This window comes from Prosopis cineraria, unplaced genomic scaffold (genome assembly GCF_029017545.1).
Source record: "Prosopis cineraria cultivar Desert tree isolate PC_DT_omini unplaced genomic scaffold, ASM2901754v1 PC6, whole genome shotgun sequence".
NCBI lineage: Eukaryota > Viridiplantae > Streptophyta > Magnoliopsida > Fabales > Fabaceae > Prosopis > Prosopis cineraria.
Genome location: NW_026555337.1, coordinates 4,374,236 through 4,399,090, shown reverse-complemented (window position 1 = coordinate 4,399,090; position 24,855 = coordinate 4,374,236). Strand labels below are relative to the sequence as shown.

General features: G+C 32.6%; 1 protein-coding gene across 2 annotated transcripts; it reads left to right on the top strand.

Moving 5' to 3' along the window:
• Positions 1–14,690: 14,690 nt before the first annotated feature.
• Positions 14,691–22,066, top strand: LOC129313127 (transcription factor LHW). Of its 2 annotated transcripts, none has more exons than XM_054956040.1 (10): positions 14,691–15,526; positions 16,559–16,729; positions 16,887–16,968; positions 17,262–17,303; positions 17,390–17,449; positions 18,041–19,858; positions 19,956–20,057; positions 20,213–20,353; positions 20,446–20,571; positions 20,980–21,327. In XM_054956040.1, the coding sequence occupies exons 1-10, from the start codon at positions 15,432–15,434 to the stop codon at positions 20,998–21,000; spliced, it is 2,658 nt and encodes an 885-aa protein (XP_054812015.1). In that variant the 5' UTR covers positions 14,691–15,431; the 3' UTR covers positions 21,001–21,327. The 2 variants fall into 2 exon arrangements, with proteins under 2 accessions (XP_054812015.1, XP_054812014.1); XM_054956039.1 differs by lacking the exon at positions 20,980–21,327 and adding an exon at positions 21,340–22,066 and having other exon boundaries at positions 14,696–15,526.
• The last annotated feature ends 2,789 nt before the right edge of the window (positions 22,067–24,855 follow it).

Genomic DNA, 24,855 nt, shown 5'->3' with positions numbered 1-24,855 from the left:
TCAATAGATTATGAATTGAAAAATAATTCGCTAGCAAAAGAACAGGTAAATCAATATGATCTGAATAAGCCTGATGACTATTTTTTAAGGCTCTTATACACTTTTGGTTCTTACGTTTGTGTTTGATGTTGTATGTTTAGGCTACTGACTTGTTTAACTAATTGATAATTTAAAGAATACTTTGAAAAAGAGAATTATACTGTTACAGAGTGAAAATAATTCCTTACTTCAGATAAAGGTCATGACTTAATTGGTTTTCTCTCCCTTTAAAAAGGTTTACGTTCATCAAATTTGAGGAATAATTATCAAAAATTATTCTTTATTATTATAACTAGGTTGGTTAGGAGGTAAAAACCAACCAGTTATTAAACCAAAGATGAGTTTTGAGCCTAAAAGGGGTAATGCTTGATTCTTTTCATGCACGTCATGCTCACAATTTTTTTTGTCATTACTTATTGCCTATACTTCACTTCTTTTTTTCTTATCATGACTTTCTAATATATTTTATTGTGTATTGTGTTGATGTAGAGAATTGCAGAAACAGAGGTTCTAAGTAGATTCCTTTAAGGAAGGTTAGTGTTCTATCTATTAAAATTATTCTTAGGATGTTCTATATTCTTAATGATCACTAGTGCAATGGATATGTCATGTAACATCCCAATTTAAATTTTAATAGTTAATTTCTGGTAAATAGAAATTTTTAAAAAATATTTAGAGGTAAGCAAATTAGTAGGAGATGATTATTAAATCTAACTTAAGATATAATTCTAAATTAAAAAAATAATAATAAAAAATATTATTATTAAAATATTATTATAATAATAATAATAATAAAAAAGGTATGAGAAAGAAGGAAAGAAAGAAGAGAACAAAACGGCTTTTGGTGCTCTTCCCCGGTGCAATGATTATATTTATATAATAATAATAAAAAAAAGAAGAGAGAGGAAATAATTTAAAAAAATATGGGACCCACAGTATTTTTTTTTTAAAAAAACCAATCCCTTCTTCTTCGTTTCTTCATTTCTCCTTCCGTTTTCATTTCTCTTCGTGCGCGAATAGAGGGGGCGACGGTGCGCAATTTCGCCGGTGCTGGGTTTTAAGGTAAGAGTTTTTAATAGGATATTTAGGGTGTAATTTTAAGCTTTTCAAGACTAAATATGTGTTCTAAAATTTTTTCTTAGTCATCCTTCTTCTTTGGTTTCTGAGTTTGTAATGGTAGAAAATTTAAGATCTGAAAGAGGGATGAATTTATGTTGAATAAATATGGTTTTTGAAGTTGTCAGTAGTATAATAAATGTTCTAGAGTATAAATTTGTTGATGATCTTTGAATTTGTGGTTTATGGATCAAATTCTAAACTAGATCTGAAAATATATGTTGATTTATTAAGGTTTAGATGATTATTTGGGATGAGAAATGGATTATTATGGTTATAGGATTATGATTCTAAGCTAGAGACTCAATTTTTAATTTTTGGGTATTTTAGGTACGAATTTATGAAATAAAAAGAAAATTTTGATAATAGAAATTAGTTTAGAAGCTAATTTTTTAGATTATTAATGTTTATTGATAATTAAAAGAGGAGTTAAAAATTTTACTTAATAGTATTAACTCTAAATTTGTATTAAGATTGAGATTAGAAATTATGTTATATTTTTAATTCTATTATTAGAATTATTTTATTAGTTTCAAAAATTGAAACTAATATTTATAAATAATATGTTATTTGTAGATTGTATTACTGGTGAAGATTGTGGTGAGAGAGAAATTTTAAAGAATAATTTATTAAAAAAGCCACAAGGTAACCATGCTTTTAATTTATGATTTGTGTTACTCCATGTTAATTGGGTGATTATTGAGAAAATTATAAATTTTGTAATATTATAAAATCATGCAATATTATTATGAATTTGTTTAATTATTGTGGGAGGTGTTGGGATACTTGCTGTTGTTGTTGTATTTATGTGCCACGTGGTACGTCCCTATTGGAGCTCAATAGGTGGCTTGTAAGGGCTCGGGCTAATCTACCTTTGGCCGGGTAATTTAGCACCGAGTGAGGGCTACGGCTCGAGGTTAATGGAGGGATATAAGGATGGTTGTTTGTGTGTATTGTAATATTTCTTATATTTGTTGGAATTATATTATTTTTAATTCTCACTTAGTAAGCACACACTTAACTGTTTGTATACACTATTATAAATTGGCTTTGGTTACTGGGACTTTTTAGTCTCATTATGTGGTTAACAATTTTCAGGAGAAGAGCCACGAGTGACACGTGGAGGAGTCCCAGAGGCTTAGTGGTATAGATCCACTGTCCCTTTTGGGTATTTAATTTATAATTTATAATGTGTTATATTGCCAATATTAGGGCTTTTTGTTTATTGTCAATTATATGAATATATAAATGTAATCATGCCTTTCAAACTATTTCTATTTTTGGTACAATTTGGATGATTGTAATTTTAATATTTGGTTTACTTTGGATTGATTAAATTGGCATGATTATAAGGCCAAATAATTGGCTTGTGTTGAAAATTGACTAAATTACTTATTTTACTTGTTGGGAGTATAAGGATGGACAAATGTGATTTAGTTTACTTGTTGGGAGTATAAGGATGGACAAATGTGATTTAGCCTAATGGCATGTGGGAGGTAAAAATTTATCTGAAATGTTATAGTGTGTGAGTTGAAGCCAATTATAAAATATTTTATATTGAAATTATTGATATAAAAATATGTTGGGTGGCTGTAACCCAACTACGGTTGAGTTAAATTATAAAAAAAAATTTGGTGTGTTACATGTCACATGTATTCTGGTAATTTGTGGACATCTGAAAATAAATTCTCGTGCAAATATAGAGGTTAATGTTCTGTACTGTAATTTGAAGATGTTATCTTTTGGGTTTTATATAAAACCCCTACACATCATATATAGATTTAGATCAGTTTTCTCATTGACTAATATATAAAATTTGGTCCTTTACCCTTGCTTTGATCCCCTATGGAATGAAATGAATTGACTTATTTTCTTGTTTATACTTGTGTATTGTATTTGGTGTCAAAAATCCATCATTTTCCTTACTAGCTAATTATTTGATTGTTTGCCTAAACTAATTCATGCTTATCTCTTTTTAAGACTGTATGTGGATGTCCATTATTTTGCTCCTTCAATCATGATATGGACATCATGGTAAGTTCACATGTCTACTTTTCTTAAACCAATCAATCAATCCCCCCACGTGGACATTATGGTAAGTTCACATGTCTAATCTTTGTTGTCACTTGCAGATGCACTTAATCACCTAAATGATCTATCCTACTAAATAAGGGAGAATGAGGAATCATCTTTATCTCCAAAAGAAATACAAGATTGTTTATATGATGTTGGAAGATTATTCATCTTTACGCATTGAAATTTTTCAAGGAAACACTTTTCTGGCAAAGAAGAGTTTATCATTTCCAAATTAGCATTGAAGTGTAACTAATACATCTCTTTTAGGCTTTGATTTGATATCAGCCAAACATTTAAAGTAAGAGGTGAAGAGGAGCTTCCTAATGGACAAGTATAGGATGTGGCAAAATTGATGGATTTCACTTTTGAAGAACTGAAGATAGCAACTAGAAATTTTAGAGTTGAGTCTGTATTAGGAGGAGGGCTTTGGTAAGGTGTACAAGGATTGGCTTAAAGGGATTATATTGTCTACTTTAAATTTGGCAAGGACTATAATGTGGCAAACTTATATTATATTGTATACTTTAAATTTCTTATATAGTTCTTGCTTATAGATTGAATTATTTGCTAATAAAAATTTCATTTACAAGTTAATTGTTTGATTGAATTGGATTTATTTATAATCAAAATTTCAATTCTTAGAAAACCAACATGCAATTTAATGAGGAAATAATAAGAAAATTATTTCTCTCTAATTGAATCAATTTGCGAGGAAATAATGAAAAATTATTTCCTCGCGAATTTTAGTGAGGGCATTCCTTGTAATGGCTATACTAAAAATATAAGATTAGCGAGGAAATTATGGCCGCTACTATTAGCGAGAAAATTAAGTCCTCGTTAATCCCTCACTAAAATAGCGAGGAAATCATTATTTCTCGTTAACTACTAGTGACCCGTCATTTAGCTATGAATTTAGTGAGGAATATAGTCCTCGCTAAATCATAATTTTTTTGTAGTGTTAAAGTGGTCAAACAGGAGGAGAAGCATTGCATCTGATCTAGTTCAAGTCTAATTCAAACCATCAACAAATTTGGATTATGGAAAACATTACTCTTTCATCTGGAACCTCCATCCTGCATCTAGAACCGCTGTCTTCCTCATGTCTTCCTCCATCGTGCTAGCTGGCTTTATTGATCATATTCCCATTTTAGGATCCAAGAGTTGCTTTTTATTGCTTCTGCAATCATTAAAATTGAAGCCTCCACTGCTTTTCATTGCCTTTGTCACTACTAGAAAAATGGAATTTAGCTAGAGACAACTCTCTCATCAAATGTCATTTTCCTTCACTAAATTACATTTTAACGAAGAATAAAATCTCTTGCTAAATTCGTAAGTAAAGAAGGGCTCGCTAAATATAGCGAGAGATTATTTTCCTCGCTAATTAATAAGGAATTCAATCCCTCGCTAATTTTTAGCGAGGACCATATTCATCACTAAATATAGCTATATTTAAAAATAATGATGCCACATCACCTGTCATATGTTTGTCAACTTATGATATGTCACTAACAATCTCATACCTCATCAACCGTCATGTCATCTACTATCTTATGTCCCATCATTTGCTACCTGTGTGACAACTCATAACATATCATCGTCCACCTCATGCTACATCACTTGCTCCTTGCCATATCACATATTCATTATATTTATGCCAAGGCTAAGACTTGAACCCTTAACCTTTTACCTTTCAAGCCTTATGCTCTTCTTCTCTGTTAGTTGAATTGAAAGGCACCTATAGTCATTATATGAAAAATTAAATATATATTATTTAATTACAAAAATATATAAAATAATATATTATAAAAATACACATATATATTAAATTTTATTTTCAATTATTAATATGTTAAAAATAGTTTCATTTTATTTAAATTATTTTTTATATTTTTTAATAAAATATTATCTTATTGATGAAAATGAACTTAAAATAAAGAAAATATTAAATAAATAATTTTATTATGAATATTTTAGTTAATTTTTAAATGTAATTTTTATTTTTAAATGAAAATAATTAAATATATAATTAAAACTTATTGCCGAAAGTCAAATTTTTTTTTTAGTAATTAGCTTGGAATAGAATTTCTCACTAGATCCCTCACTAATTATCTTACTTTACAAAGGGATTAATAATTCTTTGCTATTTTTCTCATTAATTATTTTATTTTAGAAAGGGATTGATAGTTTCTCACCATTTTCCTTGCTAATTTCAAGTCGAGCTATGAAATCAATATCCCTTACTAATTTGGTATTTTAGTGAGGAATAGGTAATTCCTAGCTAAATTCCTTCATTAATTTGCATTTTTCTAATAGTGTATAATTAGATTTTAGATTTGATTGTCCCCTCCGCCTCTAAGGATGGAGCTGATGGTGTTCTTTAGGCTAGTCGACAAGGGATTTTTTCTTATCCTAACTAGAGGGCATTTTAGTATTTTCACATTTAAAAATTTACATATTAATTAAAAATTATATTAGGATTCCATGTACATACTAAACATATTTTTAAACTTTATATCTATTTTTATTTTAACATCTATTTTCACTTTCATATTCATTTTTATTTTTATTAAAATCATTTATATTGTAACCAAATGGAGCATAGATGTATGTTGTTGGTGAATGATGAAGAATTATTGAGATGCATGCGAAGGGACATTTTGTTGATGATGTTAAGAGAAAGAAGAACAATATTGTTGAGGATCAACGTCATCAAAACTTCTTTTTCAATTCTTTCACTGCAAACATGCATGTCTGCTTCTCCACTTGATTTTGCACTATAATGTTGCTGGTGGTTGGTTCAGATGGACGTCCAACTAAACAACACCATCATCTTCATTTGCCTACATTGTTTTTAACAACATTTGATTCTTGTCCATGGTAATGAAGCATCGTCTGGCACTTGTTGATCTCACATAATTAATTAATTTCAATACTAGTTGATTATAATTATGATTCCTCTATATCGTAAAAGGAAGAAGGCATTCAAGCAATGCTCGGGGAAATTAAAATTGATATTTTAAATGAAGAAGTCTTGTACGTATGTATGCTTAGAATCATAAGGCGAAGATGCTTATAATAAAGAATGGAGGAAATATTATATGAAAATTAACAACAGTTAATTATATATCCCAATAGATGTATGTAATAGTTAAGTTTTTATTGCTTGATAGCATATATAGTATGTAAACTCAAATCAACACGCTCAGTTAAATAGGTAAATTGTTAATCAATATTTTAACAAGTTTAATAAAATAATTTATTTATAATTGATTTCATAATAGTTCAATTATGATTTTTATTATTAATCATTTAATTAGTACTTTGACTGGTATAATGACTGAATTAATTTATATATAACAGATTGCTTGATACTTAAAATACTGAGAAGAGAAGCAGCACGTGATAATAGATGATAGGGGTGAATAATAAACAATGTCAGGAGAAGGAATAGGGAAAGAGATGAATTAGGAAAAGGGTTGACGCAAAAATGATTGAGTTAAGCATAAGAGAAGGGAAAGAAGGAAGCCGATATCAACGGAATACGTAGGACCCCTCTTCCCATTATGACATGACTCCTCTCCTTTGAATTGTCCTCTCCCCGCGTTCTACCTTTCATTCATTCCCCACCTTTTGCGTCTCTTCTCATCTCTCTCTCTCACTCAGACACACAATTCATGACTCGTAGGCCTTGTGTCTCCGGCGTTCCTATTTAGGAGGAGTCCACTGTTTACCTTTTACACTATCGTTTCAAAATGTAAAGTCGTTTTAATTAAATTTTACTTTTTAATAAAATATTTATTTATTTTTAAATTAACTTTATCTTTTTATATTTATTCATATTAAATACTTAAAATAAATATAAAATTATTTATTAATAGAGTCACTTAAAAAATGATAATGATTACATTTTGAAAGACTAAAAATATCTTATATTTTTAAACAGAGAGAATATCTCCATTTTTTAATAAAAACATTGTTACTTTTAACTTGTTTTCTTTATAGAAACAAAATTACATGTTTTCAATTAACATTTATTGTAAAATTTTTAAATTATTTTTCATAATTTTATCATTTATAATCATGATAAATAACTAATAAAGGTTTGATTAAGATAATTAATAAAGAGTATTTTAATCTAATTCTTTTATTTCTCGACGTAATTAATACAATTAATTAATTTTTTTAAACTGCGTGATATATATATATATTATAAATAAAAATGAAAGGAGTATGTTACAAGAGAAATTAGTTTCTGTTATTGATGATCTTGGATATTATATAGATCATGCCCTGTTTGATATCATGGAGTGTTAGAATTTGTATAAGGGAAGTGGAAATACAAGTAGAATTGAAAATAAATTGTTTGATGGAATGGACCTCACTTCTCTATTGGCTTCTGCTTGCATACCCGTAAAAAACTCACTTCTTCCTTCACTTTCTTCAAAAAAAAAAGACTTATTTTTATGTGTGTACAAAATATGTTTTAGAACTCAACTTCCACCTTACTTCCTCTTCTACTTCTAGTTTTATCAAACACTATCATATGCTACCAAATGAAGCGAGACATTAATCTCCCCCCTCTCTATCTCTCTCTCGCATGCACAATTCATGATTCATAAATTGTGCTTGAAACATATCAAATTAAAAAGAGTCTATTATTTACTTTCTATATTACAAGAGAAATTAGTCTTGTGTATAGTAACCATACGAAGATAAAAACTGAATCAAACTTGCAAGTATGCATGGAAATGGATAAATGATGAAACACAGTGGAAATGAGTGTCGAAGAAGAGCATGTGAAGGAAGAGGGGAAAGGCAAAAAGAGAAAGGAGGGGCAAGATGGGGAAAATGTGGCGTTTATGAAGAGGAAAAAGGTCAAGATTCTCATGCTTATTTGTCCCATTTTGTTTAGATTGTGCCTTATCATAAATCTCAATCGTCTTCTCCTTTGTTCCTCGCTAAAATCATAAGATCCTGAATTTATATATTCCACCACCTTTCACCAAATCTCCCTGCTTCTTTCATGATCCTCATCATCATCATCTCCTTCTCAATATCTTAGTCCCAATATCTTCCTGTCCCTCTCTTTCTTCGATCTTTTTCTCTCTCTGATGCTTCATTTTAATTCCAATACATTTTTGACTTTTTTCTTATCCTTGTAGGGTCCTCTCCCTCTCCGCTTTTTTCTTTTTTTTCTTTTTTTTTTGTATAGGTTCCTTCGGTCATCGATCCTGCCTTTTTCGGTTTATTTATTTTTGGAGTTTTATCAATGAGGTCTTGGCTCCATTTTTAGGTACCAACACAACTATATCCAAGCACAAACCAATCACTCTCTACTTTTCCGCGTACAACTTTCAACTTGTTCATCACTAATAAGCTTGTATTCCATATCTTGAGTTGCCCACAAAAACAAAAAACAAAACCATTAATTCTTCCCACTCACAAAAACATTTTAATTTTAGCATCGTGAATGGCCTGTGGGTGAATTTCTCAAGAAACATGTCAATTATGCTCAATTTTTATTACTTAATTATATTTAAACTTAATTAATTTAAACAATATATCCATGCCCTATTATTATCACTGTTTCACTGACTTGATTTTTTTCTGAGTTGACACCCAAGAGGTTGCTTTTGTTTCGGATCACACTTCCTTTAAAATAAAAATTAAAATGCTATATTTAAAATTCTGTGCATTAAATATATCAGAATTATTTTATCAGATATTTCAAGATAAATCTGCTAATTAAAAGTGAAAGGAATAAGGGCACCCATTCCCAAATCAATTCGAAGCAGATCCTTTGCAGTCAATTGTAATAGATTTGGTTTCTATCAACTAGACATCCATTTTGATTTTTGGTGGGTTACATATCCGAATATAGGCAAGAATCTTGATTAGGTCCAAAATCTAAGGGATATGCTACCTCTCCATAAAAATAACAACAATACATTTTCCTAATTACCTTTGTAATTAATTATTTCCATAATTAGCCTTTATCAAATTTTTATTGCCGAACCTTGATGAATTTTCTTGCATGCACGTGATGTGAGTGGCTACTAGCACTTATAGCTATTTAAAAAAAAAGGAAAAAGAAAAAGATCCACCGCAGTTAATAAAGACTATTTCCATAAAAAAAAAAAACTCCGATTATGTAACCCAGACTTTTACATCGCAAAAGAAAGAGACTTTGCTTGCTGATTGAGTGTTAAACTCTAACAGAAGTTTCTTGTGTTTTAAACTGAAATCCTTTATAAATAGTCAAACGTAAAACTGACGACGTGATCCATGATGATTAGTTTTAATATAAACAAAGGCATTGATTAATTAGCCCCAGTAATTAATTAAGCCTTACCTGAGACACATATAAGAGAGATCGAAAGACTCTGCTGTCCTTTTCAACAAGCGATCGCAGAGAAAATGACTTTAAGACATAAATAACGGACTGATTTTGATGAATCAGGCATATAATAACCACATGATAGTAGAGCAAAATTAAAGCTGTACAGACCGATAGTTTAGTTTAATGATATAGTTTAGTTTAATGATAATTAATAATTAATAATTAATAATAATGAGGTGACTACCCTAAAACCCTATACAGACACGAAGGGTCGTCAAATATGAATGGCCTCTGAATAATTTTGAACGAAAAAAGAGGGTCGAAAAAGAGAAGTCAAAAGCCTCTGTAAATGGGAATTGGCCATTGATTGCTACACTCCCTACAGGTTTGCCAAGCAGAGCGCAAACATTGATGTGTACGCACACACAAACTCATACAGGCCAAATAGAGTGTATATGTTTGCCCTACAATTTCTAGGGTTTAATTTCTTTATTCTTGTCCCTCGAAAACCCTATAATGATTCTCCATTCTCACTGGCTGTTTGTGCTTGGAAATTAACAAGAATCTTCCAACTTCCTCCATTGCTCTCTTCCTTCTTCATCATTTTTTAAAATGTGATCATCATTGTTCCTTCTGCTGGTCTAATTTCACTTTTTCATACTTTTTTTATGAGTAGAGGGTAATTGAGTGTAAATTGAGAAAATTCTTTCTTCAAACAACATTAATAATTTAACTATTTTTTTATGATGAGATAATTAGAAATGTCTTACAAAAAAGAATGAAAGAAGTAGAATAAAGTCTTTCAAATTATGTGACAATAAATTGGTTCTAAAATAATAGTAAACGGAGAAGAAGACAAGTAGTAAAAAAAAAAAAAACAGAGTAAGTTGGCTTCTTCTTCTTCTTCTTTTTTTCATAAGTTGGCTTCATTTCAAATGTCCCGCTGAAAGAAGGCCGGTCGTCTATATATTACAAATGCGCAAAGATGATAGGTTGAAGAGGAAGAATCTGCATGATTGAAGAAGAACCATTCTGATTCATCCGTTGTTGTTGTTTTTTTCAATAATTATTATTATTCAGAGACGATATCATGATTCTGTTTCAGAAGGGAATGTTCATCATTAGTTGATACTTTCATTTGAGTGAATTCTACTCTTTGTATGTTTTCAAAATGCATCCCACCATAGGGAGAAGCAAACAGTACTGACCACCGCAGTCAAAAAAGAATTCGAATTATTATTATTTTTTAAAAAAATGATTTAAGAATGGCAAAATATCACAGATTTCATCAGAATGGGAATCTCTTTTACCCATTTCCCCAAGAAGGAGAGCAAATAAGAATTACTATAGCCCTGAGGTTAGGTGAAATAATGAAAAGGTAGTAACGAGAAGGAGACCACGTACATAAAGCAATGCACACTCTCATGTGTCCCCAACTAGTGTAGTGACTCATCTTTTCATGCCTTTTCCCTCTTTGTTTATTTCTCAGCCCCAAAATAAAAAGACACTCCACTCCTCCTCCCCTGTCATTTTTACCACTCGGGTCCATTTTCTAGTATAAAAAACATAGAATAAAAATCATATATATATAATATCTTCATATATACCTTAACGAGTAACCTGACTTAATCATAATGACGATGTCAATTGTGAGTTTGGAATTGTATTCATCATGAACGGTTGTAGTTATTTGAAGTTTCATGATTAGTAATAATTCAAAACCAAAAGGATGTTGAATGAGGCATGCATCTCGCATCATGATGTTAAGAACCGCCCATACGTACATTGAGCACATAAATATGTAAAAAATTGTTTTGCGTGGCTAATTAATTGACAAAAAAGAAATTGGGAAAAACCCAAAAAAAATTTTGAAACTTTAAATTAATATTTATTTTGCATATCTTGCATTTGATTTGAAAAGGGAGAGTGTCTTGTTGCGTTCTATAAAGACATCAAAAACCAAGAAGGAGAAGTAATAAACTAGGCAACAAAATGGAAGCCACTTGCATTAACGTCCTTGTATCCTTTTTATTATTCTACGATATGCTTTAATCCCTCCACGTATGTAGGCTAGGCATAGAGGTGCATCATGCACACACTTGATTACAAGCCCGAGCGATGTGCACAGACAAAGTCGCCATTTTTTATTAAATGAAAAAAAAAAAAACAGAGTACAACTATACCCACTCGTAGAGGGAAAAAAATCAGTCTTCTGAATTTATTTCATGGCCGATTTTCATTATAAATATTTTTCCATCTTGCTCGAGCCTGTCCCTGCTCGTCTGATGTTGAGTTGGGAGAATTTTAACACAATCCAAACCAATTTAAATCGTCTCCAGAAGAGTGAAAACTTAACTTTTAATTAATCAATGCAACTCTTTTATCAATCAAGTCTCACGTGTATGTTAGTTTTCAATTTACATATGATAAAAATATATTTAAAATATTTAATTATTTGTTAAATTTAGTAAAAATACATTTCGAACATAGTTTGAATGTACTTTTAATGATTATTTAAATGAATTATAAACATTTAAGGTCTTTTACTTGATTTTTTACGGTGAAAGTATTTCCTTGAGCTTGAGAAGAGAGAAACAGAGAAGAGAGGATGACCAGTCTAACACGAAAAACGTGTCCTCTCTTAGTCTTGCTGTAGTTCATTGTCTAATCTAAAACTGAAAATAAAAAGGACAGAAACTGAAAAAAAAAAAAATGTACGGTGAGATGCATTGACCAGTTCCTGGTTACAGAACAGTATATTGACTTATTAAATAAGTACCCAAGTTGTCATTAAAAAAAAAAACTTTAATTGCAGGCTGCTTTTATTTTAAAACAAAAGAAAAAAAAATGGAGGGGGGCTCTTTGCCTTGAAGAATCAATAATTCCTGAATATATGATTCCTTAACGCTATCGTCCAATTCAAATCCTCACAAGCACGTCATATTCTTCCTTCCAAAAAAGCTGGGAGGGAAAATACTCAAATCAATGTATGTGTTCATTCACTTTTTTATTTTTTTTTAAAAAAAACAAGAAGATATTCTGCTCCTGAAGTGGTCCATTGATTGCAACAGATGAAGAGGAACGAAGCTACAGGTTTAGTGACTGATACCGAGAGAGGGGCTTGTATCTATAAATTCAAGTAGAGATCTACATTACAAGACTTTCTCTTTCGGTTTCACCGTTGCGTTAAGCATCCTTCCATGTCCACTTTTTTTTTATCCTCTTTTTTGCTCCGATATGACCTGTGTCAAGCCGTGGCCACTTCTCTCTGTTTTTATTTTGGTTTCCTTCTCCTGCCAAAAAACTTCTCATCACCTTTATTTTTTATTTCCTCTGTTTTTTTTTGGGAGGGGGGGGGGGGCTACACCATCAATCCAATCATCAAGTTTTTGATTTGTTTGGTTACATAACGATCAAGGCTTTCTTTATACCAAAAATCAAAAAATTATTGATTTTGCTGTCTTTTATGCCTACCCTTTCTTTGATTTCGCTAAAGCTTGTACTCTTTTCAATATTTTTGGATTTGTGATTAGACACACCTACGCTTGATAAAATACTCCTGACAAATTTCAGGCGGATAAAACGGGAACAGAAAAAAAGAGAACTATAAATCTGTAATATTTTTTGGATGAAACTATAAATTTATAATATTGTTATGTAGCCCGCACCAGATTTCATTCCAAATCAACATTTTTTCAGCTCTTTTTTTTTTCCCTCTCCTTTTTAATGAAAGTGTAGGACTAGAACGCTTGTATTTAAGATTTTGAAATGAGAACACCGTTATTGAAAGATATGATACTACTTATATAGTAATATTCCGAGGACAATCAAGCAGTTCCATAAAATAGTCATTTGGTCCTAAATTATAAAATAATTTTTTTTAAAAAAATTATTTTAAAATATAAGACAGTTTAAGAAAAATAAAATTTTATACTATTTTTTAAATATTACCCTTCAAATTGAGGATAATTAAAATAATATTATAGCATACTTCCTCTAATCTATTTTATTGATCATCTTTTATAAGGATGAAGTGGTCTAGTTTATAAGTTATTGGATTGACAATGATATTTTATTTTAAATGAAATATCTAAAGTATCCTTAAAATATGAGAGAGAGAGAAAGAGTAATAATATATAATTTATTTATTTTTTAAGGGTTATGTTTAAAATTTTATTAATTTTTATTTTTTATATTTTTGTTATATTAATATTGATGAGGACGATAGAAGTGACTTATAAATAAAATTGAATGAAATATTGATTAAGTATATAGGTACGTTTTTAATAAAATTTATATTTTTTGTATGAAAAAATTTATTATAAAGCGTCATTAATGTATTTTATTTATGTGCGTAATTTTATTTTAAGTTGTCTTGAAATGAATAGAGTACATTAGTTATGAGACATAATAATATAACACGTTACGCGCCCAAATCCATATAATTGGAAATGCAAGAATCCGATGATCGCCATTACAACAAACGGGTAAAAACACAATAGATCTCATCGAATATTACCAAAGATTATTAATATTATTATTGGGCAGAATTTTTTTTAAAAAATTGGAAAAGGCTGGCTTAGTGTGAAAAAAGTTGTCCAATTTTGATTATCTCCAAGACTTTAATGAGTAGTGCTAACATTATTATTATTGTTAGTAATGAGCCATAATCATTGTCGTTATGAAAATTATTAAGGTACAATTAATGAGACTTTATAGTACAGCTTTCAAGCGTCTAAGATATGCAAAACATGCATAATTCTCATGGAACGAACAACATAATGCGGTTCTGCTGGAAGTGTAATTTCGCTGTGAACGACACATCATCATGTGCTCACAACTTTAATCATCGATCGTGTCTCCCCAGTTCTTATTCGACGTACAGTGTAACTCTCAAGCACGAGTCACACACAATCAGAATCCCAAGTCCTCCCCTGCCATTGTGGTAATTATGTCCAAAAAACAGGGGCAATCATGATTCTGACGTCAGCTTTGATGGCAACCCGCACTACCTCATCACCACCACTCCCAACCCCACCATCTGTTCGGATTTCAGACTCACCAAACCAAAACCCTCTCTCTAATACGGACTGTGCTTCAGAATTCCAGAACCCGACAAAAGCAACCTCTGCCTCCTCTGAACCCAGTGGCTCCCCCCTGTAATTTCCTTAAAAATCGCTCCTTTTTTCCTGATGAGGCGCACTTTAGCACTTGCATTTATTTTCTGAGAAAGAGAAGGAAGGGGGGAAGGAGAATAGCACGCAGTTCGTCGACGCAGCGATACCCGAAGTTGAAGACGACCTAACCAACCTCTCAGCGACACATCAACTATCACAATCTCACACTCTCCTGTTCCTCTCTCCACCAAAACTCATAGTATTCTCTTACCTCGTTTTGTTGGCTGCTTCGTATTCTATAGTTTTTCCCCCTCTGATTCAGTTTCCTCGAGCTAGAATGGAGAAGATGATTGCTCTTTACAAGCTTGAGGCTCGTGGGTTAGTGTAGGTTCTCGTAGTTCCTCGCTCTACTTTCTCATTCGTCCTTAACTTGCTTTTTCAACCTCGCTCCCTCCTCTTCCCCCCCTCCCCACAACTTCCTCTTCTGGAGGATGGCCTGCCGAACACTGATCGCGGGAAACTTGGATCCAGAGAGAAGAAGAACTGGCGGACTGAGAACTAAACAGGCGGGAAGAGGATCGTGCCGTGGTAGTTAGAACAGGGGGGTCAAACTTGCCGGGAAATGCTTCGTCTCCGGTTTTGACCTCCTCTCATTTTCTTGTTTCGTGTTGCATGCTAGTGTTAATCCATAATTAGTTCGGGAGAAAAACTTTTTTGCGCTTTTTCATCCCGTCGTTGAAACGATGGGTTTATTGTTGAAAGAAGCCTTGAAGACTCTCTGCGGTCGGAGTCAATGGTCGTATGCTGTGTTCTGGAAGATCGGCTGCCACAATCCTAAGTAAGTGCCTTCTGGGCCATGTCTGATTAATTGAAAGATATAGGAAAAGAAAGATATATTCTCCGAATTAGTTCCTTTTCCTTCTCACACTTTCTGTTTTTAAGTATCTATCTGTTGGATGCGTTTTTGCCTTGTATTTCTTATTTAGTTAGGAGTTAGGAGAAATTGAAAGTAAAGGTTTCCTGTGAATTTGTCTGGCTCGATTCAATGGAAATTTTGTGGTTCCGAGTACTCAAATCAATAATAAATCAATATCAGTAAATATTTTCAAGTGTATATGGTATATACCTCCTTTAGCACTTGTACTTTCTTGAAAACCAAAGGGGTATCTTATACAAAATTGTATTTGATTCTATTTTTTTGGTCCAAGAGGACTGAGTTTACGGGGTTGGTTCGCTTTAAAGATACGATGGACAGGTTAAGGTCTTATTTAAGTTGTATGCTGCTCTCTCTTCGTTCCTATTTTGGAATTTTATGCTTTGGTTGCTTCTGTTGTCTACGAGAATATTTATAAATAAAGGTTCATGTCCATTGGTTTGACAGACTCACTCTCTATTGGATTGATTATCTGTGGACGAACCTACTGATTAAGAATTTCTCTTCCTTAGTTGAATCTATTTGGTCTTATTTTCTTGTACTGTTAAGAAAAATGCTATCCTTTTTCTTCTGCTGGGGAAAAAATGCTACCTTTTTTCTTTTGCTGATAGGTTTATCTGTTAATCTATCTGTCTCATGCAAAGACTGGCTGATGCTATTATGAACCATCACTGCATAGCTAGCGTGCTTGCATGTGTGTGCGATTTTCCTTGTGAGAAACAGAAATATTCAGCGACATTTTCTTGCTTTTATTCTTCTCACCCCTGTAAAATATATGAAAGTGTTGTTGCTTTTTCATGAAGTCTTCTTTTGCTTTCTTGCGATAAGGTTATAGCAGGCCAGGTAGATGCTGAAGAAGATTCACATTTGATTTTATTTTGATCTCTGCCTGTATAATATTTGTGTTTGAGTTACTATGGTGGTTTGACTTGGCAGGCTATTAATATGGGAAGAATGCTATTACGAACCCTTGCCTTGCCCCTTTCCTCCAAACGTTGATAGAATTGGGACATCTGACTTGTCCTTTGGAGGTGTGGAGGGCGACAGAGTTTGTTCCTTGATTAACAGAATGATGGTGAATAATTCAGTCAATATTGCGGGAGAGGGGTAGGCAAATTCTTTTTTCACATTTTTTTCTTGTGACATTTCCTCCCCCTCTCCCTCGGTCTGATATCACATCCTGACTCCTGAGAATGAACTGCTTTTTATGTCATTTCAAAGTATTTCAAGTGATGCTCTTTTTCTTTTTTTGGCTAATGTTCAGGATAATTGGACGGGCAGCATTCACAGGAAACCATCAATGGATTCTTTTAAGCAATTTTATTAGAGCTGCATGCCCACCAGAGGTATAAAGTCGGTGATCTAATTTCAGTGATGCTATAACAGAACCCCGATATTGTGGAAAATGTATTTATTTAGAAACTGAAATGGAAAATTTTGAAGAATTCATGGCTGTCTTTGGATCAATAACTGAGATGATGATGAACTTGTCAATTTATAATGAAGATCATATGAGCTTGCCCCCTTGGTGGCGAAATAGTAACCAGTATCTTTACTTTTTCCCCTTGGAAGGGATAGACTTGGAGCATATGTACTTATGGATTTCATTTTGATTCTTTTATTGGTGCCTTTTTCTTAGGTAAAAAATGAAGTGCATCATCAATTTTCACTTGGGATGCAGGTTTGTGGTTATCTTTATTCCTCACATTTTGCTGTAAATAAACTGCATCATACTGGATCATAATTCAATATTGTATTATCTTGCAGACCATAGTGGTTATTCCTGTACTTCCTCATGGGGTTGTTCAACTTGGTTCTTTCTTCACAGTGAGTATTTTTTTTCTTTCGTTCTGTAATTTTAATGTGCGTGTTCTACTTTAAAAGTTCATGTCTAACTGCTTATTGAAGGTGAGAGGTCAAGATTTCACCTGGGTTAATAACGAATTCTGTGAGTCAAATAAATAGAAGTCACCTTTCACTTAAATGGCTCACATGATCCTTTGCATTAATCTAGGACATACATTTGCAAAATCATTTTAGCGAGTCCTTATGGTTTAATAAGATCATTGTTCTTATATAATCAGCCCCAAATGAACTCGATGTTGCACAAGTGACTTATGAATTATTTTGCGCTCGTGTGTTCCTGTGATTCCCTTGCACAATTTGTGCCTTTGGTTTGTCAATAGCTTAACATATAAGGTGGCTGATGTTGTACTAGATTACTATCTGTCTTGCTATTGGAACATCTATCAGTCCATAGTTCCTAGTATTGATGCAGAAATTTTCTAGTTTATATTGGCTCTTCTCTAGTTTTGAGCATTTTGGTGAATGCTTCATCATTCATGAAGCCCAACAAGTTAGTTTCTATTGGTTACTCTCCACTAGTCTTAACTTACGTGACATCTCCTATTGCAACAGATAATGGAGGATGTTGGATTTGTGAATGATGTAAGGAGTTTAATCTTGCAATTGGGATGTGTTCCTGGTGTTCTTCTATCTGAAGATTATTCAAAAAAAGCTTCTGTTCAAGGGCTCAGTGCAACTGTTACTGTTGGGGTGCCTGTCTCAAATTGCAGCCCCTCAGTGGCTAGTGGCTCCAACCAACAAAACAATTCACCCCACACTTCTAATTCCATTTTTCACCAATCTCTACTACACAGGGAAGAGATGAATAATGACCAAGTTTCTGTATTGACACATCAAACCCCTAGCCTGTCTCAGATGTTGTCCAAGTACCATGATAACCTCTGCCAAACTAAGGCAATTCCAATGACAAAACCAAACTTTACTGGGCCATCAAATGATAGAGTTGTGGAGGCACAAGTGATACCCTCAAATCTTAATTCATGTCCTCAACAAACTTCTGTTTTGTGTGATTCAAGATCTGCATTCAGTGAATTGAATGGTGTTGGCCAATCAAGTCTGAGTGACTGCAGCATGAAGTTTAATGATCAACAAACTTTATCAGGTAGTGGGAGTCAGAATTACATCAATTCTCTTATAAATGCTTCAAGTAATTCAAGCATGACTCAACTGAAGACAAACAGAGTCCATATGGCCGACCTTAATCAAAATTCTGATAGTACTCCATTACTTGGAGGAATCCCAATTCATGGTGGAATGCACAGTCTGTTGAGGTCAAGCTTGACTAATACCTCTGTTTCAGTACCTCCGAAAGTTGGTGCTGCTGATCTTTCCGGAACACGTAAAGTTGGGACTGAACTTCTAAATGATGATTCAACTAAAGCAGGGGCTTTTTCTCTCCCTTATGTGGCAAATCAATTCGGCGCTTGTCACAGACCTTTAGAAAGCTCTGATCAGAAGAATCTTCCCCTTGATTTAAAGTGTGCTCATGACAAGTTGGGTCCAACTGATCAAATGATAGATGGTGATTTGCTTCAGGCCCTTAACATCCCATCTCTTCATCTTGAGGAGCATGTGCCTGTGAGTGATCATATTATGGGTTTTGGAAATGGTTCCCTCAATAATGATGGTACAGGTCAATCTTTCACAGAACAAGAAACTTATGCCCAGCCTTCATCAGGAGATGACCTGTTTGATGTTTTAGGTGTGGATTTTAAAAACAAAATACTGCATGAAAACTGGAATAAGTTGCCTCCTGATGAATCAGATGTTAATGCCAGAGGCCTGGATAGAAAGGCAGTGTGTATGGATATGCAGGGCTTAGACACTGATTCCTATTCAGTGAATGGGACAGTATCAGATAGTGGCGTATTCTCTGGGAGGGGTTCTGATCACCTTTTGGATGCTGTGGTCTCAAGAGCTCAATCTGCGGTGAAACAGGATTCTGGTGATATGTCTTGCAGGACAACAGTGACTAAGATCAGCAGTGCCTCTGTTCCCTCTTCTTCCCACAGGAAGGTTTTGTCAGATCATGCCCTTGGTGGATTGTTGAACTTTCCGAAGACTGAGGGTAAATTAAGTGCTGCAGAAGCTTGTTCTCTTCAGTCTGAATGTCACAAGGATGATGCTGGAAACTGCTCTCAAACTTCTTCCATTTATGGGTCTCAACTCAGCTCATGGGCTGAGAATGTTAGCAATGTGAAACGTGAAAACAGTGTTTCAACTGGTTACTCTAAGCGACCAGATGAAGTTGGCAAATCAAATCGCAAAAGGCTTAAACCTGGAGAGAACCCAAGACCTCGACCTAAAGATCGCCAAATGATTCAAGACCGTGTGAAAGAGTTGCGGGAAATTGTGCCAAATGGCGCAAAGGTAAAGTCTTTCTTGTTCTCTCTTATCTCTGCATAGTTTCTTATCATAATGTCATATTCAGATACTGAATTTTTTATGTGATTGCCCAATATAACAGTGTAGCATTGATGCGCTTCTTGAACGGACCATAAAACACATGCTTTTCTTGCAAAGCGTAACAAAGCATGCTGATAAGCTGAAACAAACAGGGGACTCCAAGGTATAGACAACACCCACTTCTTATCTCATATGCCAGGCAATATTTCTGGCAACGAAGTGGAATAGTTTTCATTTGATGGTTGCGTGTTCATATATTTTATCATCAACAGATTAAAGATAGTGACAGCAGAGTTCTTTCTTTTCCTAAATATGCAGATTATTAATAAGGAAGGTGGGCTGCTTCTAAAAGATAATTTTGAAGGAGGGGCCACATGGGCATATGAGGTTGGCTCGCAATCAATGGTTTGCCCTATCATAGTTGAGGATCTTAATCCACCTCGTCAGATGTTAGTGGAGGTAGTGAATCCTGTTATGTTGATTTGTAACTTTTTTGGATTGTAAAGTATTTCTTTATCACTTTGATCCGTCTGCTTGATTACTCTTAACAGATGCTTTGTGAAGAACGGGGTTTCTTTCTGGAGATAGCTGACTTGATCAGGGGAATGGGTTTGACCATTTTAAAGGGGGTAATGGAAGCTCAAAATGACAAGATTTGGGCACGCTTTGCTGTGGAGGTAATACTCTAGTTAAAGGAATGTTCTTGCTCTTTCAATTCTATTTGGTTTACCAGTTGTCTAGATTGCAAGTTATACTGACGTATATGGCTTACTGATTTTAATGCTCGAGTGTCTATAGCTGTTGAGGGAAAAAGTTTTCAGTCCTCAATAAGTTAATGATAAATGAAGAAGTAGGTGACATTGAATCCAGTATTCCCACATTTTTGGGTATCAAAAGTCTATTTCAGACGATTTTGAAGAAAAAGTTCTTGTCAGATATGGGATCTTGAATTACAGGATATCTGATTTTTAATTACTGGTATGAAAATATCAGTATTCCAAATTGTAAATGCTATGCCAATGCAATACATTAGCTTCAATTGCAATGTGACACTGAACTGAAAGTTGCTTCATATGTTTGGCTAGGAGCTTCGCATGCTGTATTGATGTTTGATAATGCCTTGACTTTTACCATGGGGGATTTTTCATAATACAAATCAACTGATAGAAATGCACGAATGCTGTGCCTTTGTTACGCCAATGCCATTGTTTAGGAATTTGAGTCCAGCAACTTTAATGTTCAACTAAATAATAAAAGAGTCGTGGCAACATTTCTTGTATGGGTATGGTTCTCAGAATCCCATTGATTTATTTTTGCCATTTTGAATACAATAAATCTGTGTACTTTCTTCTTATGCCTCGGTTAATCTTGATGTTTTCGGCCAATTCCAAGGCAAAGTCTGTGATATGTGTATAAATAGGTTTACTTACCCACAAGTTGTGCAGGCAAATCGGGATGTGACAAGGATGGAAATATTCATGTCACTGGTTCATCTTCTGGAACAAACAGTGAACGGGGGTGCATCTATATCAAACGAAATCAACAACATGATGGTTTATCACTCCTTCCCACAACCTACTCAGATACCAGCAACTGGGAGACCTAGTAGCATGCAATGAAACCACCTGCTATATAGATTCATTGGCCTGGATGTGTTGGGAGCAAGTCTGATGTTTTACTTGCTGTGACTGACATCAACTCCAGTCCAAGACTTAACCTTGCCTGTTTTACTTGCCATCTGACCTCATTTTGTTGGTGGATGTGTTTAGTTAGAGAAGAACGACGCAAGATTAATGTTATCCACTTATCCTATATATGTATCCTTAGTGTTTCTTCTGTTGCCTGCCAAGATATCTTTGTCATGCTCTGGCAGTCTCCACTGATACTCTATGTTAGTGCAGCTTTCAGATGACTTGTACAAGTTTTCCCCCTTCTTCATGGTTTTATGGGTTTGTGCTTCTGATGTATAGGTAGTGTAGGATGTGGAATGAACCTTTTGTCCTCTTGAATTTCTGAATGTTGTTGGGGTGGTGAAGTTGATTTTGCTATATTATTGCCCTACCAATGTTATTAATTTCAACACTAGGTGTGGTTTGTACATCATTGGAGTCTGCTAGATGCTTGCTATTTTATTCTCTATTCATATTTATTTATTGCTGGATTCATATTCAAGTTGCTACCTATTGAAGTATAATAACTTTTTTTTTCTCAACCTGAATATATGTTTAATAACTTGATTCATGTATATTACATATTAAATTCAATCCATTCTTGTACTCAGTTTTAAATTATAAGATATCTTTCGGGAAGATTTGGTCTTCTAAAATATAAAACAATAGTTGAGTGTTGATAAAAGAGCTTTTGATTAGTTTTCTGGATAAGTGTTGATAAAAAAATAACGGCGGAGTCTGAAGCTGATATGGCGGATCCAGGACCTTTATCTCCTCCGAACCTGTATAATTTGACTTGACAGGATTCCACGTCATTGGAATTATTCAACTAATTTATGTTGACCCTTTACTTTGGTTCAGTATTTGACACGGTAGTTGCAAACAATTGTAACCAAATTATTTGTTGAATTGTGACGCTAAATTACATGTTTGACTAAAACTTTCGTCCGCTTGTATAACCTTTCTTGCAAGTCACAACCTGAAGTACAATCAAGTCTTTGTCTATTTATTTATTTATTTTTGGGGGGGGGGTGGTGGGGGAGTTTGTGATTACATGCTATTCATCTCACCTACTAATGGCTACGGATGACTTTTAGTCTAAATAAAACGGAACCAAGTTCTTTTTTTTTTTTTTTAATATCTGTGTTGAATTATATGCAAGGAATTCAATTTGCTAAAGATGAGTCAATAATTTATTGAAATTTTCAATTCAAACATAAAAAAAACAACTCATACTGTTTAACCAACTTACAAAATTTAATAAAGTTGATTTTTTCTAATAATTATGTCTGAAATTAAAAACTTGAGACTTAAATGTCTTTCTGATTAATTCTTAATTTTTTTCTAATTTAATATTACTATCATTTGAGGAAGACCATTTAAGAAAAATATCATAAATGTTTCTTGAAAATTGTTTTGCTTATAAAAAAAAACAACCATATGAAAGTTTTCTTTGTATTAAAAAACGGAGGGAGTAATTCTTGTTAAAAAAGAAAGAAAGAAATGAGGGAGCACCAATGTTGGGTTATGTAAAAGTAAACGTGCAAGTAAAGCAGTGTATAATCTTTGTTGGCCCAAAAAAAGCTAAAAGGCTCAATCTTCTTTTTGTGAGTTTCGTGTTGCCAAATGGATCACAGCTTTAATCGTAAAGGTGTTTCGAGCCAAATGATGTGCCAAAAGAAACATTAGGCTAATTATTATACTTGAGTAACATATTTCTTATTTTTTATATTTTTAATAGAATCTCACTTTTAATAAAATAATTAATTATATTTAAATTAATATTATATTTTATATTTATTTATATTTAATATTTTTTCCATCTTAAATTATAAAATAATTTGATACAAAATTATGTATAATGATAAAACTTAATAATAATACTTTATAAACTTTTTTTAAGACAAATCTATTAATTTTTAAAAATTTGCCCTTACACTTAATCATTCTACTATAATATCATTTCAACTCTCTCTATTTAAAAAATAATATTAAAAAAATTATCATTAAAACTTTATTTTTCTCAAATTTTTTTGTATTTTAAAACAATAAAATAAATTTAAAATTGTCTTATAATTTATAACAAAGGGAGTAAACTATTTCACTTAAAAATAAATATAAAATAGTTTATTTATTATGATAATTTTTTTAAAAAACACATTAATTATATTTTAAAACATTAAAAATACCTTATATGTTTTTATGGATGGAGTATATTGTTATTAATATTTTTTTTCTGTACCAAATTCATTATTTCTTTTAGGCTAAGGTTATATGATAACGTCTTTTAAAAAAAATAATTCAAAAAAAGTTCATGAGATGAGGTGATCATATCATATATTTAAGAAAAATGAAACATCATTAAACTTAATGACGCTTTCGAATTACACACGAACATAAAAAATTATTACATGAATCCCAGAAATGATTCAATAATTTTTAGCCTAATCAATATACTGTGGTAAATTGATCTGAAAGAACATTGGAGGCAACAAATTCAAATAGGTGATATCCAACACATGGGGCCGGGGAGAACTCTCTGGTCTATAATCTTAAGTTATATATATATATATATATATAGGCAAAATATCCTGAAAAGTTGTTATTTATTCAAATTCGAGAAAATTATTTGAACATGTTTTATTACTTTATGTTATCACATGTTAAAAAAACATCTTCTCAGAGAAACACGAAGAAATAAGAACTTCATTTCTTTCTTGAGTTGTTGTGCTGTCACTTGTTTTTCTCCCGGAATCATAAACGATGATGTGTTTGGGGGGTTGTTGGGGGAATATTTTAATTCAAAAAAATCATTCAATTTTTTAATAGTAATACCAGATAATTCGTCGTTTTAAAGCTTAAACTTCTAACCGAGTAAAACCGAACACCAAAGATTAATTTTTTAATGGGTTGTATTAATTTTTCTTAAATAGAAAAATGTGTAATCATTAATAATGGGTTGTTATCATATATTTAAAAATTAATACAAAAAAAGTTCGTGTGTAATCATTAACGTCTTTTAGACTATTTTTTGTGTGGATAAAATAGTCTGCTCTGAACAGTCAATTTATAAAATTTAATAATTCAAGGCTGATATCAACGTCTCAGGAAATGTCCTACTTGATGTAAATTATTATAGGATCGTCGGTCTAATTAATTACAAGTCAAATTTTAAGATACCTGAGGCAGGTCACATTTTTTTCTTTTCTCAACCTCGACAAAAGGATATAGACAAGTTACAATACTAACGCAACAACCTTTGAGTTAAGTGGCACCGACACTTCTTCTATA